The sequence below is a fragment of the Eucalyptus grandis genome, chromosome 1, assembly GCF_016545825.1.
Source record: "Eucalyptus grandis isolate ANBG69807.140 chromosome 1, ASM1654582v1, whole genome shotgun sequence".
NCBI lineage: Eukaryota > Viridiplantae > Streptophyta > Magnoliopsida > Myrtales > Myrtaceae > Eucalyptus > Eucalyptus grandis.
Window position 1 is genome coordinate 30,330,055 of NC_052612.1, and position 15,970 is coordinate 30,346,024.

Here is a 15,970-nt window from a genome sequence, read left to right on the forward strand (position 1 = left end):
TGAAAACCTATCTTGTTAAGTAGATATCACTGCATTTGCCAAGGATTTATACGCTGAATAAAACTCATTCCAATAAGAGCTTGCCTATTTAGCTCGATTCCATGCAATGTCAATTGGCAGAACTAGTGCATTATCCATGCTCTGTCTATGTGAAGAAATTCACGGTCCATGGTACCATTCATGGACAAGTTAGCACAGAATTAGAATGGTTGAACCCACCATACCGCGAGATCCGCATGCTTTGCAAGGAGAGAACAAGAGCACCGAGCCAGCAAGAACCAATACTCGGGATGAAAGGTGCCGGAAGGGGCAAACAAGAACCAATACTCGGGAATAAAACCCACCCCGAAGGTGCAAATCCCCTTCCATGTTGGAAGATTAGCCACTGGGGCGAATCCCAGTAATTTAAGGAGCAAACATGGTGAGAATTAGTTTTGGGGTAACATTAGATCCTCGTTCTAAAACTTCAATCATAACAAATAAAAGCAAAGGAAAACGGTAGAGCAAGGAAGGCCCGTCGGCACGAGTTCAACCGTAAGTTTTTGACCGAGAGAAACCGAGGAAAAAAGCGAGTACAACTACACTGGAAGCAACATCACCTCAGGATAAACGTGTGAACCAAAAATAAGACGAAGGTAAAAGCTCGTCCTTCCTACTGGATAAGTGGCCAAAGTTCACTGTATAATTCCACCCCGGTACCACAAGGACAATCAAAAGGTGGTCTCGACACATGAAGTCGACCGATAAGAACAGATACGGCACTCCATCTAAGCCAAAAGGCTGAGACAGTAGTATCTGAACATGAAGTTAAAGAAGAATCAGAGTATAGCAAAGAAAGGTAAAATTTGAAGCTCATGGTAAAATCCGACTTTACACCTCTACAGCATCAGAGCTGATGCTGCCTTTTGCATTAAAGAATATATCAGCAAAGAAAGGCCTAGAGAATGGGAGTTGTTATATAATAAGCACACTCTGTTGCTCCTGAAAATGGGAAAAGTAAAACAAAAACCTAATCAAAATACAAGGTGAAGATTACATAAATAATAGAGGATACATACCTAATCCAAAAACCACATAGATGATATCCTCTAAACTAGACACGTTGAAAGGGTATGAGCTGTATCAAAATCTTACTAAGAATCAGCTATGATCACAGTATGCTGAACAGAGCCAATAGAACCACGTGGCTACTTCAGACCTCTTCTTTTACGCTGTTTCAAATCACTGGGAACGATATATACAGCATCTACACAGAGACCACCTTTGGAATGCGTGCAATCAATCTGTTTCATGGAAAATCTTACTTCCGTTGCTGGATCTGTGCGACTTACTATAAATTCACCTACTTTGTAATCTATCCAGCATCCACGCTTATGATTTCTATCTATCTCGTCTTGCGCAGTGTCATCCAAGCAGCACTCACTTGATGCTTGTTGACCATCTGAAGTAGACAATTCAAACTTCACTGGCTTTATATCCCAACCATGGGTATGCTCAAAATAGCAGACTCGTCGTCCCAGCCTTTTGGAAAATTTTCCAAGGTGTAGTCTGAAGGAAATAGTGTATATATCATCAGGGAAAGGGAATTTTACCGCCCCATCAACCTCGAACCACCATATCTGCTGCAAATAGGCAACTTCGTGGAATCTAGCAATGAAAGCACGATACAATAAGCTGTCAGATAAGAAAGACATCTAATATTGCAAAATGAAAGCAAAATGAGCGTAACTAAACACTGTGACTAGAGCACATGCACTTCAATAAGTTCTCAACTAGAACACAAATACAACTACTATTAACCTCTTTCTTTTCCTTCTACTTATTCATTTTCTTCAGGGTGGCGTGGGGGATGCGAGATGGTTTGTCAATACTCCAACCCATGCCAAATCCCTGGAAAACAAATTAACCGAACTAGGTTTCAACATGCAGTAAACACAACTTTCAGTAAAGGAACCCACAGATGGAAATTTTTGCTACTGTTGCTATCATATTTAATATCTTCATCACCTACATGTCAATGCAAACAAGTTCCTTCCACAACTCTGTAAGAAGAAGCACACATAAAACAGCTGAATGATGAAATATTGGTGGCAAATTGAGTTTGTTAACCAAAAAAAATGAACTCTCTATGAACTAAAGTAATTTGATAAAGAAAGAGCATAAGGAAATTCACTCAGAAAGGAAGGCCTTCAATGTAGGGACATTGACAAGATCCTACACACTGTTACTTCTAGGAGAAAAGTACGGACGGCTGAAACTGTAAAAAGTACCATGCAGACAACCTCAACATCAGATAATGGGCTTGACTCAGACAATGAAATTTGCTTCAGCTTAGTAGTTTCTTTCCCATAAAATGTAAAGTGGAATTAACTTGAGTCCCAGTCTCTCTCCATTAGAAGTTTATCAGATTGGAAACAAGTGCCAAAGCAACAATCTTAAAAAGCTAGCTCTGAGTTGGAAAGATTCGAAATGAACTAATGATTAAATCAACTCGTCCATGTCCATAGATGCCAAAATTCCATCAATAGTACAGTACTTCATCCAAATTCTTGATGCCTAAAGCTCTAAAGCCTGAATTAGGCTGATTAGGCAAAATTCAGTGACACTTGATTTTCCACAGAGAGAGGTGATTAATTCGAAGTTTGAATCATATGGCTTTCAAACAATTCAAAGGTTTTGTTTGGGAAGAGGTGAGGCGAGGGAAAATTACAGAGCATAGAGAAAATTATTTTAAAAATTTAAATTACTTACTCCCTAACAGAATGTTCACATTTTTACCATTCTCCTCTCCCACCTCTCATTTTCCTTACCTCCTTTCTTCCTAAATGAAGCGCAAGTTTTCTCTCAACCATATACATGACTCCCTTTTATCATTCAAAGAATAGCTTCTGGATAAAATAAATTCTCTGGAAGCTCTGTAGTGGGCCGTCAATTGGATGGGGAAGGACTATAGAGACAATATCCAATAAGTAATCACCCAAATGTCGCAAATCATAGTTCTAATTGTTAATTCAGCAAAGGAAGAGGCCAGAGATCAAAACTAATCAGCTCCTATTGGAGATAGAAGCTGCTCCTCACCAACATAGAAGAATGACTGATGAATTTCTATTACGAAAAGATCCAATTTCAGAATTTCAGCATCTCAGAGGGAATCATCTAAAGAAAAGGGGCAATAGCTTTTAAACTTGGAGAATTAACAACAAATATGTTGTCTTGGCTTAATGTGAAAGCATGACACTTACAAAAGTTTCAGAAAAATTCACAAAACCATTCAAGAAGTGACAAAATTCATCTGAAAGCAAGCATTTCTTAGAGCCATAGCAAGCATGACTATATGAATTTCTCTCCTTCATGCAGTCTATGACTGCATTCATTGTACTTCAAGCAAGAAGCAGTGATAAGAATGATCCTATATAAATTTTTCCTGCTTCATGCAGTCCACAACTCCCTTTATTTAAGTGCATTAAGATGGCAGATGTGTGAATGGCTATTGTTCAAATTCCATCCAAAGACTTCCTTGTTCTTTCTCCAGCTATGGGCATAAACTTTTTGAGACATCATCATGCCACTATATGATTTGTAAAGCAGAAACAATGCAATCCGATCCTTTTGGCAGCTCAAGCCAAAAAGGATAAAATCTTCTAAGCAACTTCTCAACAAAATCGGAAGACAAATACGAGCAAGAAAGGTGCTATCACAGAATATAAATCACAACAATCTCAACTGGCTCAATTTTTGTGCTAGCAGTACTAGAGGATTACCAAAAACTCTTGTATGGCTGGTAATTTTTGTCAATACTATTACATGTAAGTATAATTGAGAACAAATCACCAGTGGGTTTCACTCAAAGAGTTGAGTCAAATTAATTTATCTTTACGAGACTGAAGGAGAAAAAGCACTAGCACAAAATTTGAGCTAAAAGCTAAAAGCCCAATTAAAAAAGGTTCATTAGATAAAATTTTATATGCAACTCTTCCATGCAAAAGTTTTAAATGATTATCAAATCCATTTAAGGAGTAGCTCAAACCCATTGCATCTTTCAGACTATCCAATTTTCATGAGTTTAGGAGCCCGTGTGATATCTTTATTTTATTTTTTTTTTTTTGGGGGGGGGCAGGAATAATTAGAAAAGTAAAATAGTAAAAAAATTATATAAATACAGAATGATCGGGCTAAGCATTTAATCATTCCTATGTATATTTTCGACAATAATCAGTGAATGAATTTTTGTTGATATTCTTGATTGCTACAGTACTAATTTCATCTAGCTATGCATCAGGCCTGACCACATCATTAACTAATTCAAATAAACAATTTAATCTTTGTTACATTAATTTGCACATATTAGTAAATTATTAATTGCTCTAGCACTATTCTTCCTTTAGATATCCAGCAAGGGCCCATAATAATGATTCTTCAATTATATTCTTCTTCTTTTTTTCTTTTTTTTCACTATTCTATCAAGGCTTCACTGGGTACATAGTCCAAAACAGTCAGTGATAAATAAGGAAAGATCTATATCCTCCCATATACATGCTTGGAACTCTTTGGTTCATATATTATTGAATTCTTTTAACAATACAGAATCCCATCCTCATGGATCATTACTTTTTGACAACTTATAGTGATAAAGATGTTCTTAATAATGACATTAATTGCATGCCCTGAAATTTCACTGACCAAACATATACAAGTAATAGAGGTCACTAATCACTGTAACATATTCCTCCTGTGAGATAAATATCAAGTGATTCAATTAAAATTTAGATGTATCTCGAGAATTTGGCAGTTCTGCCGACACTTTTTCCATAATTACCACGTTAAAGTATCTTTCATCATTTACTATTGTCCCATCAGATCAAATCTCCCAGGTTCACCCTTGTTCACAAGACTACAAGCTTTACAGAGTTTTATTGCTCTTCAAACATAAGCACAACTTTCGCCCCCCAGGAAAAGAGCACAGAAACCTTCCAATAGACAGAACAATAAGGCAGTAGAAATGCCTATTATCTCGCCAGGAGCACATTACTAAGTATCAACGGAGGAAAGGCATCCTCTGAAAACCTGAGAACCAGACTTTCAGAAAAGTATCATCTTCAAAGTTTAAAGGAAATCAGTGAGAAGGATCTTAAATGTACTCAGCAAACCAGCAGAGCTGGATGCAGGCCTTAAAGCTCAAGGGGGCAGGAAACGATGTATGTGCGAAGTCATAACCAATACACAAGAGCTTTAAATCATAGAACTATAAAACTATAGTGTATTAAAGATAACTTCATTTATGTTAAAATATGACTCATAAACTTTCCAGTTTATGTTCCTTTCACACCTTCATTATTGCGATTATGCTATACTTGTCTCGCATTGTTGAGATGTTCTTCAGAACGAAAATCAAGCAGAAGCCATGCCAATTTTTCGTGGCGGCATCAGTGGTGGTGTTTGGTGGGCTGGGGGGCGAGTACCATGGCCTTGCTTGGTTGTATTCACCAATTTCACTACCAATAACATTTGATGTCATAGCAGATTACTCCCTGCTTTATCATTCTTCAATCCACCCTTCTATGAATCTTATATTTAGAATAAATCTCCACCAACGGAAATTAACAACCTTAAAAGGGAAAGTTATGCGTATAATCAGATTCTATCTGAGTCTTTCAGCTTTAGCGTGATTTCGTAATTATATCTTACCCTAAACAGGGATAATTCACCAGATGTCAATTCCTTTTGCGCAAATCCAGATGCACCCATATCTAAGCACTTCTCGAAATTTCCAAGTTTTATGATGCAGAAAGGAGTTCATTCTACAATTTGATCGATTCTTCAAAGAAAAAAAAATCTATCCACTTTATAAGCCTCATAAGTTGGCGCACTAATATAAACACGTCATGGCCACATCATTCCCGCAGTATACATTTTGCCCAGATGCTAATTTAGTGACATAGTTAGCAATTAAAACCATTATCAGCTGTGCAAGTAGAATTGGAGATATTCACCAACCTGGATTCTTCAGTGGGAAGCCAGTTCCAGTATCTTCTGTCCTCAATTCCTGTTATGGCCATCGCCCTCGCTGATATCGACATACAAACTCTACCAGTCACTCTGTCCAGCCACACTTCCTGCCAGAAAGAAAACTCCACGCTCATTTCTCGTGTCCACCGACCTCGAGAATCCAATTCGAACAGCTAAAAACAGCAATCGCGACAGTAAAGTCGAGCGCCCCGCGAACCTTAGTGCCGTCATCGACCGGAATGGGGCGCGACAGGAGGGCGAAGATGTCCTTCTTGGACAGCTTCTGGTACCGCTCGGGGGGCACCAGGTCGAGCAGATCCTGGTAGTTCGGCGGCAGCTTCGCCTCCCAGACGGCGTCGGAGGACGCGGCGCCGCGGAAGGCCCGGTTCAGCCGCGCCAGGTTGCAAATCTCGGGCGGCGTCAGGTAGAGGAACACGCAGGCGACGCAGCTCTCCGGTATGTCGCCGAGGCCCGGGCCCGGGCCCGACCCGTTGCTGCCCGAGAGCGCCGCGCCCATGCTTCGGGTGCTTCGGCCGATCGGAGGAGGAACCGTTCCCCCCCGAAGCGATCCTCGCTGCTGCGGCGGCGGCGGCGGGCGGTCGAATTCTAGGGATTCCGGGCGGGCCGGGTCATGGCGGAGGGACGCGGATTTGGAGATTCGGGGGGAGGGGTGGGGCGAGGTTTAGGTGTGGAGAGGTAGTTAGGGTTTGGGGGTGCGATTTTCTCGGGAAAATTCGCTGGGAAAATTCGGGGGTAAGGAAGGAAGGGAGGATGGCGATGCGAGAAAACCCGGGGGACGCTGGTTTCTTCCTTGTTTTTTTTTTTTTCTTTTTTTTCTTTTTTTCCTGTCTGTTCGTCTCTGTCGGGGGACCGGAAAGTGGAAAGATCGTGTGGAGAATCAATAGAGAATATTATTTGACTTTTTCTTTTTTAGGGACAATGGGAATGGATTTTCTTTTTTAATTATGTCGTGTGGAAAGGAATACGATTATAAAATTAACTCCTAACATACGTGTTGATTATTCTATAGCGAGTGTATAAACCAAAAGGAATACGATTTTCGGCAGGCCTGTGCAAATGAGAACAAATAAGATTTACTCTTAATCACGTATAATAGAGGTGAACATTAAACTGATTCGACATAATTTAATGTGTCGCATAAATTTATCGATATCATAAAATATAGGAAAAAATATACTACAAGTGTCATAACTATTATGTGGAGCTCAATTTAATACAAAAACTTTTCAACCGGTCACTTAGATGCCATAATTTAAAAAAATGATCACTTAAGTGTCTGCTTTAATTTAAAATGCTAAAAATCTTATATGGCAATATTTCATCAATTTGCTTCATTGGGTGCTCAATCAACATTAATAGCCCTTTATCGCATTGTCAACATGTTTTACCCAATTTTTTTCTATCTGACTGCTTTTTTTCTTTTTTTTTTCGCTTGAGATAGATTCGTAATCAATAACTTGATTTAATTTCGTTGGTTCAACCCTACAAGAAAACACTCTTTTTGAATAGTGAAACACTCCAAGTGAATTTTTCGTCAAATGATCATATTTGATGTAAAATAAATCATGCCATCGAGTAAATCGATTTTGTATATTACTTTGAATTCACCTAGCATTATTTCCTCTTTCCTTTCTCAATTAGGCATGCCAAGGAAGACAAGGATCATCTTTTGCTCTCTTACCTTCTTGAGAATAAAAAAAATGACTTCCTAGAAAAATTCATGCTACAATTGGTCTAACTTTTCTGAATAAGTTATGTTAGAGTTGAATGTCCCACAAGCCCCACCCAAACAAATTAAATTAAAACAAATCCGAGAATAGATCTCAAGAGAAAAAGACTCAATCGCCGCCACAACTTGTTAATTAATTTAATGGACTAAAGTATGACATTATCTACCTAATCCTCCTTTATTATGGATAGAGTACAGTTCTTTTTATGGAAATTATCCCATCAATCTTAGAAAATCAAACGAACCAAGAAAGATATACTAAACCTCAGCACGCATAACCCAATATAACCATTTGCGCTTTGTCTTTTCTCGTTGACCACTAATCCTTCATTCTATATTTTAATGGAAAGTAAAAACTAAATTAATATATGACGAGAAACATATCATCTGTTAATGTCAGTGTTTTAAGCTATTATCCACTGATTAGATATGGATAGCTTTTCGAGAAAATATTTTTTGTAATTGTTTAGAAGAGAATGAATTTTTTTGAAAAAGAACATATGAATAATGAAGAAATGAAAAATGTATTGCAATATATGAAATAAATGTTTTTAGATCGTGTTGGAAAGAAAAAACCTCTAAAGAGAACCTTGAGTTTCTATTTCAAATGAAAAAAAAATCGAGAAAAACTATTTAATATCATCATTTCATTAATATAATTTATGATTTATATTAAAAAAATTCATATAATTTATGGACTAAATTAAATATATACGAAATGTCAAGAAATCATATTGAACAAATTATAAATTCATGGACTGCATTATACGTTAGATTAATGTTCAAGGGTTACATTGAACCAATTTAAAGTTTAGAAATTACATTATATATTGAGATAAAATTTAGAGATCATTTCTATAATTATCTCAAAACCGTACTATCAACCAACATATTTTTTTATTTGTACTTTTTGAGAGTTTAAATTTTACGAGGAAATCCACTTATCTTTTTATTTTATCATGGGATACATGTACCGAAAATCTTAAAATTTGTCCCTAAGTACAATTAAATCCAAAAACTTTTAAAAATACAATTAAATCTCTTACTATTTGTTACAAAAGTGCAATCGATATAAAAACTTTAGAAAAGTTTAATCAAGTTTCGAAACTTATCACGAAAGTATAATCAAATTATAATTCTTTTAAAAAAATGCAATCAATGAAAAACTTAATTTTAGGATTTAATTGTATTTTTTGAAGATCGTAGGACTTGATTATACTTTCTTAATAAATGTTAGGATTTTTATGAAAGTTTAGGACGCGCATAACATAATTTATGTTTTTCTATTTTTTTGTTTTTCTCGTTTCTCGGAATAGATTTAAAAGTAAATCCATTTTAGTAATGCAATTTCATTTTTTATTTTAAAACAAATTTCTATTATAAAAATAGATTTGGAGTATAAATCATAAGTTAAATTTTTTATTTTTATTTTATTTCTAGAACAAAAGTAAGAAATAAAAATTATTCTTATCTTTTACTTTTATCATCGCCCACTGCCTACTCACTGCCTACTCATCACCCGTGGGACGTCGGATGCTAGCCATTGATCGTCGGTCGCCGGACGCCAGATGTTGGTCCCCGCCATCAAATGCCCTTTCGAAATAGAAATTTTATTTTGTCATTAAATGAATTTCTATTTCACAAATAAAAATTTTGAATTGTTATTAATTTTATTTCTTTACCTAGAAATCCGTCCGGAAAATAGAAATCAGAAATTAATTTTTTTATTAGAAATTGATTTCTATTCTAGAAATATTGAAATACTGTGATGGGCACCAATTAGACTGCTCTTTCGTGATAAGTACTATCAACGCGGTTTATCCTCCTTTTTTAAGTACAAACGAAGGGAGACGAACGGAGAAGTCAAGACGCTGGAGGGGAGATCTCTTGGGAAACGCTCTATCGGAGAAGATGAAGAAGGAAGGCATCGTGAAGCTGATCAGCGCCGAGGGCTTCGAGTTCGTGATCGACAAGAAGGCCGCCATGGTCTCCCAGACCATCCGCAACATGCTGACCTCCCCAGGTTCCCTCCTCCGCGCTTCGCGATTTAAGCCACTGGAAAAATTGGGCCTCCTAGGGTTTCCGATTTTGGGGGTGTGGGGGATCGGTCCTGATTCCGGGGTTTCGGGTTTGGTTTTTTCTTTGCCTGCAGGGAGCTTCGCGGAAACGGAGCTCGGAGAAGTGACGTTCCCCGAGATCAGCACCACCATCCTCGAGAAGATATGCAAGTACTTCTACTGGTCCATGCAGTACGCCAGGTCCCCAAACATTCTTCCTTGTCCTAATTTTGTCGTCTGTGCGGAATTTGTGGCGTTTCCGGTTTGATCTTGCGGTAATTGTGATAGCGAACTGCTGGGATCTCTTCTTTCGTGTCGTGTGATGTGGGGAAATGCGGTATCGTGCTTGTGCTGTTTTTTCCCAAATCGTCTTTAGGGAAAAGATTCGTTTTTTCGAGTTGAGAAGCTTGTTTTCTTCCATTTCTGGTAGGCGGATGCTTCTGGGTAATCGTGGTCTCCTAAGATCACAACTTCCTGTGCTGGTGAAGCAGGTTTTAGCCTGCTTTACTTTGAAAGGAGAAATATTTAAGACCCTCAGCCCCTCCACATCAAGCTCTAAAGACATTTATCTCTGTTCCTCATCTCTCCTAATGATTAGATTCTTGGATAAATTTTGACTTGGATCAATGGGTTTTGATGATTGGCTCTAGGATAGGGTGGGATCCACAAGAGCAATTCGGGTACTAGATACGAAATGAGGGAAGTGATGTATGTATTGGAGTTGTCATTCAAAACGATGGCAGATAAGACTACTAACTCGTTACATTGATGGTGAAATTGAACATCCTTTCTGAAAGATGTAATGCTTTGGCAATTTGATAACTAGCCATGGTGCATTTGTGCTAAAATGCAAGAGGTCTTCATTGTTGATTAGGAACCATCATGAGTTACTTGCACGTGTAATATGAGTAATTGTAGAGTTAGATGTAGCACAGAGTCATTTTAAATATTGTCGGAGATGTTTTTTCAGTTTCAAGCTCAATATTATATGCATTCTGTAAATCATCGCATATTATGCCACATCATTACTTTCATTTTGAACTCTTGATATGTGGACTTTGTCAAAATTAAATGTTATTTTATTCTTTAAAGAAACAATGGAAAGGTTTTTACACGACTGAGGTATTAATGAAGTGAAAAATAGAAGTCCCCAAACGGAAACTTTATTTTTCTTTGAAACATCACGTATAAAACAGAAACTTTTTTTTGTCTTTTTTGTAGCGTGAGGCTCGGCACTTGGCTATCTCCGTATCTTGCTTAGTCAGTTCAGCTTTGTTACCCCATTACTTGACAAAAGGCACCTTCCCAAACTAAATCATCATGGTTTAAAATTTCTAGGGGTGTAATCAGGCTGGTTCAAATTGGTTGGATATTGTCAGTTCGTATCCAAGCCAGTTTCTGGATGAACCGGCCTGGATTTTGGTTCCACTAGGAACTAGCTGGGATCCTGTTCTTTTCCCTGGTTCCAAGTCTGGAAACTGGCTAAATTGCTGAGTTAAACGGATTTACATATTGTTGTTCAAGAAAATAAAACGATTAACTTGGTAAATGGCAAACTCAAAACTGGGAAGGTTGCTTGGGGATTCCAGACGATCACCCCCAAGCCAAGTTGAACTTTCTATTGAATGTCCCAAAACACGATCAGAAAAGCAGTTTCTGTCAAAACTTGAATAGGCTGAAAGGTTTTCACTTTTTACTTCCATGCCCTCTCGTTTGTTCTTTTTTAAAGATCTCTTATTCTCTGTTCTCAAGTGTACTACTGCGTTTCTCCTTTGTTTGCCGCATTCTGTCTCTGTCTGCTTCCTTCAGGTTCTTTATTGGATCTTTTTCTGTTCATAAACGTGTGTAGCAATTATAATTTTGGTTTGCACATTGAATGTTTTCTTTTTGTGCTCCTTTTTTGTTTCCTTTTTGAGTGCTTCTGCTTCTGCTTCTTTCTCTGTGGTTTCGGCCCTAATTGTAAAGCCGAAGGATAGAATACTGAGATCTACAATTACTGGTTATTGAAGTGAAATTTGTTCATTAACTACAGATTTGTTATTTTGTTTCTTCATTGTGCCATTACCTGTAAAAATCCGGTTCTATGGTCTACCTAGGAACCGCAATGGAATCAGTAGGATCAGGAACTGGCCGTTCACGAACCGGCCAGTCCTTGTTCCAAATTTTTGGATGCGATCTATATAAGGTGTTCCACGTTCCTCCAATATTTGAACCAACTCACCCAGATCATGCTTACTCCCTAATCTAAACTGAAATTGTATAACGTAGAAAATTATGCAGGTCTAATACCGCTGTACCGTACAAAATTAAGAGTTTGTGAGCATACTAAACTAACATCTTCGCTTGGTACTTCAGACATCATGGTTTTATTCTTAAGTTCAAAGTAGATGAGAACTTCGAGAAAATTAGGGAAATTGCTGCTGTTAGCATGTGATGGCTACTGACACTACGATGAATATCTTGACTTGGCTTTTGTTTAATTGTGAGGATGTATGGATGACAAGGAGGATGGAGAAATCAGAGATCCTGATTTTTTTAAAATTGGAGGAAAAAAAAAACTTGTTTGGAGTATGATGGTCATTGTTGCAAGTTCAACCCAGCAGGAGGGAATTATCTTCTGTCTTTATCTTTACCGTATTGCAATAATATGCTATTTTCTTGCCTTTCCGGTGGCAGTCGTTACAGACTGAGGATGTATATTCTGATGATACTTAGATTATTTTGTAAAATGTCTAGCGCACATCGGTGTTACTATGAATAATTGTATTGGTGAGGTTATTTATTTATTTTTCGCTAGAATAGTAAGGTGAATGATAAACATGTGAGTTGAGTCTAAATTGATTCTAATGTTGACTGGAGGACAGATTGGTCCTGAATGTATGCTATTATAGTGGAGTTAGTACTCGATTGACCAAATTAGAATGTCAAGAAGTCAGTTTTATATCGTACATTAAATTTAGCGATTCTACTGCAATTATATTAGTGCTACTATGGAAATCGGAAGATGCATCTTGGATCAATATCTGCACTATTTTTGGCTGGGTTTGCTTTGCTTGCCTATCTATCTACAAAATTGACAAGTGCACGAAAACTCCTTGTGATATTTATGCTTTATTAACTAAGAAATACTTTTTTTTTGCCAGTGGAAAGGAAACCGAGTTCCATATTGAACCTGAACTGACTTTGGAGCTGATGATGGCTGCCAACTATTTACATACTTGAGAAGATCCCCATCATTTTTTTGGGTGACCACTCATGAACAGAAGAAATATCTGGCACTTGTATCTCTAGTATATGCCATGTATCTCAAGACGATTCTAACGCTAGATTCAATAATACGACATTTCCCTTCACTCCTTTTCTGTTTTGCCTGCTTTCTAGTTCTCTGTCATGTAACTGATATTAGTTCTCTACACATATCGGTTGCTTTGCCAGGTTAATTCAGGTTCATCTTTTCTTTAACCACTCTTTGAAATCCTAAAGCTCTAGACGTAGCATTGCATGTGCATGACTTGCCTGTTTTATGTAGACCTAGAATTTCACAGTTTGGGTGAGTCATCTTGGGTTAATCGGTTGAAATTGGGTTTCATTCATGTCCGGCTGACTGGCTGAGATGGGTGGGAGAAGAAGTCTTTGGTGTGCTTCACCTGTTTCACTTTGAACTGTCAAAACTGATTCTGAAGCTGTGATGGTGTAGCTTATGATAAGGACCTCTCGAGCAATTCAAATGTATGATGCGACCATATTCATTTCAAGCGACTACAACCCTTCCTTTTTACTTTCTTCTAAAGAATATTGTTCTTTGAATCCAGGAGGGAGCGTAGCTCTTAAGTAATGTTGTAGCTTTCATATCGTTCTTCTTTGGGATTGAACTTTCTACCTTTTTAAGGTTATGGGGGCGGCGGAAACTCAGAAAGTCTTATTGGTTGCTTTAGTGAAAACTGACCAAGTAATGCGTGTTCTTGTTGCTCCTCCTCTCCTCTACCTAGCAAAAAGAAGAAAAAGAATCAATTGTCCGATGAGTTGTATGGAAAAAACTTGTAATGGTTCATATAAGCGAGACGACTAATATATGACGTGAAACGACCATCTTTTACGTATGGTTTCTCATCCGATGTGATGTCACATTAAGATGGTGTATGTATACTGGTTCTACTTAGGAATTAATTTGGAACATAGTGAATCCGAGCATTGAGAGAAAGGAGGAAAAGTCTTGAGCAAGAGATGGATAGTCGCTTTTTGATTCCTGAGGTGATTGATGGACAGCCATCTTTTTATGGAGTTAGTGCAATCGAGAGGCTCCTGCGTTGTCATGGGGGAGATTTAAGCGTGGCCTCTGCTAGTAAATTTTTGTCGGTTACCTCATGCAAGGACGATGCCGTCTTAGGAGGGATTCCAACCCGCCATTTTGGATACCGTGAAAGGAGTAGGTACAAAATTGTCGCTGAACGCGTGGAATTTATGATCCTTTGCTAAGTCCCAGTTCACCAAGACATAAAGCCAATAAACGCGACAACAAAATTGTCAACCATGATTTCTCGTGTCTGTTTCCTTAGAAGAAGGTAAAAGAGGTTGAGGACATCTCCAGTCTTTTCCCCGAATCATATGATGCCACGACGAACGAGACATGGCAGCCATGAAAACTCCAATGCCGCCAGCAAGAATTTCGTCTTCCTTGTACGTTTGACCTATTGGTAAAACGAAAGTGCTTTTGAGTTTCCCACGAGCGGATTTCTCTCTATTTTGATTGAAAAAAAGGATTGTACGGCTATTCTCCCACGCAATATTTGTTCCTTCCGTTTAATGTCGTGACTCCTCTGACCAAAATCCCCCCCAAAAAAAGACCAAAAATGGTACTTGATTCTTTATTCTAACTCGTGAAAAAACTGAGCTACAAATAGTTTTGTAATTGAATAGATCGGTAATTACGAGATTTTCTTCTCGAATAGCAAACATATTTTCCATCCGATATCTTGCGCACGTGGGTAAGGAGTGGAATGTGGAAAAAGTGAGAATGATACGTATTTGCTGTACATTCATTTAATTTTTATGTCCTCCGACTAAAATGTTTCATTGAATAAACTTGAATGATGGTAAATGGAATTTGATGAACAAAAGAATTTCTGGACGAATCGACATACAATGAGAAATCAAGAATTTTCAGTTAGCTGGGGGTAAGAAAAGAGCTACCCATGTTTCTAATTTATCTTAATTTAATTATCACTTGATGTTTAAAAAATTGACAACTAGGGGAAGTGAGGACCATTACTTGCACGTAGTTTCCTCGGTCCGCTTACGGTTCCATAATCTTACGGCATGAATCTGGGGATAAATTGGGAAAAAAAGTAGACTATATTAAAAAAATGTTAATATTACGAAAATCACAAACTAGTATATTTATGATAGATTTATTTCAAATTAATTTTATGATTACAAAAAACTCTAAATTAGTGCATTTGTAATTTCGATAAAAAAAAAAGCGTACATTTGCAACAAATTTACTCTTAATTAATTTATATTAAATTGGATTAATACTATGAAGAACTGTAAGCTAGTAAAATCTCAAAGTAATATACCGTTAATTGTCACGCTTTATCAAATTCAATAATTTAATAGTAAAATGTAATGGAAACTAATGAAGAATAATTTTTCACGGTGTATCGTTTAGAGTTTTTCGTAGTATTAACTCATTTTGTGGATGATAAGTAATTTGAAAAATATTTTCCTAAAAACAATTACTTATATCACTCGAAATTATAAGCAAAATAAGTTATTATTTTTAAGAACATATTTTTCAAATTATTCATTTCTCATGAAATAAATAGAGCTTAAATTTCTATCAATTTTTCATATTCAATTTCATATCTTATTTTAAAATCCCTAAATAAATCGACACTCAAATGACTTTTGGTTACGGAGTGGAATAAGGCGCGTGAATGAAGTATTTATTCCATGAAAATTGAATATAATATTGTAGGGATTAGAACGGGATAGCTATTCTCTATTAAAGTTGGATTCAAAGTCAAATCTAATAACATAATTCGAGTTTTGAGCTAATTTGCCCTATTCTTTGGGGGTAAACCTTATGGGTACGGAGAAAACTGTATTATATCGGTCCACCAATCCAACCTACACCAATTTTAAATCCACTCGATTA

At 37.2% G+C, this 15,970-nt stretch overlaps 2 protein-coding genes across 2 annotated transcripts; one reads left to right on the forward strand and one right to left on the reverse strand.

Annotated features, from left to right (window-relative positions):
* Nucleotides 1-844: 844 nt before the first annotated feature.
* LOC104438630 (F-box protein PP2-A15) lies at nt 845-6,824 on the reverse strand. Its single transcript, XM_010051829.3, has 3 exons — nt 6,224-6,824; nt 5,995-6,113; nt 845-1,647 (listed from the first exon to the last, which is right to left on the reverse strand). Exons 1-3 carry the CDS (start codon nt 6,521-6,523, stop codon nt 1,188-1,190), a joined length of 879 nt encoding a protein of 292 aa, XP_010050131.2. The 5' UTR covers nt 6,524-6,824; the 3' UTR covers nt 845-1,187.
* A 2,752-nt stretch (nt 6,825-9,576) lies between these two features.
* On the forward strand, nt 9,577-13,253 carry LOC104438620 (elongin-C). Its single transcript, XM_010051821.3, has 3 exons — nt 9,577-9,779; nt 9,909-10,014; nt 12,957-13,253. The coding sequence occupies exons 1-3, from the start codon at nt 9,668-9,670 to the stop codon at nt 13,033-13,035; spliced, it is 297 nt and encodes a 98-aa protein (XP_010050123.2). The 5' UTR covers nt 9,577-9,667; the 3' UTR covers nt 13,036-13,253.
* Nucleotides 13,254-15,970: the final 2,717 nt, after the last annotated feature.

Excerpts from the sequence above, each read along its gene's own strand:
- LOC104438620 (XM_010051821.3), top strand. The coding sequence starts at position 9,668 with ATGAAGAAGGAAGGCATCGTGAAGCTGATCAGCGCCGAGGGCTTCGAG. Across the intron at positions 9,780-9,908 it reads CAACATGCTGACCTCCCCAG|GGAGCTTCGCGGAAACGGAG; the intron begins GTTCCCTCCTCC and ends CTTTGCCTGCAG. Across the intron at positions 10,015-12,956 it reads TGGTCCATGCAGTACGCCAG|TGGAAAGGAAACCGAGTTCC; the intron begins GTCCCCAAACAT and ends TTTTTTTGCCAG.
- LOC104438630 (XM_010051829.3), bottom strand. The coding sequence starts at position 6,523 with ATGGGCGCGGCGCTCTCGGGCAGCAACGGGTCGGGCCCGGGCCCGGGC. Across the intron at positions 6,114-6,223 it reads CGGTCGATGACGGCACTAAG|GAAGTGTGGCTGGACAGAGT; the intron begins GTTCGCGGGGCG and ends TCTTTCTGGCAG. Across the intron at positions 1,648-5,994 it reads CTTCCCACTGAAGAATCCAG|ATTCCACGAAGTTGCCTATT; the intron begins GTTGGTGAATAT and ends TTTCATTGCTAG.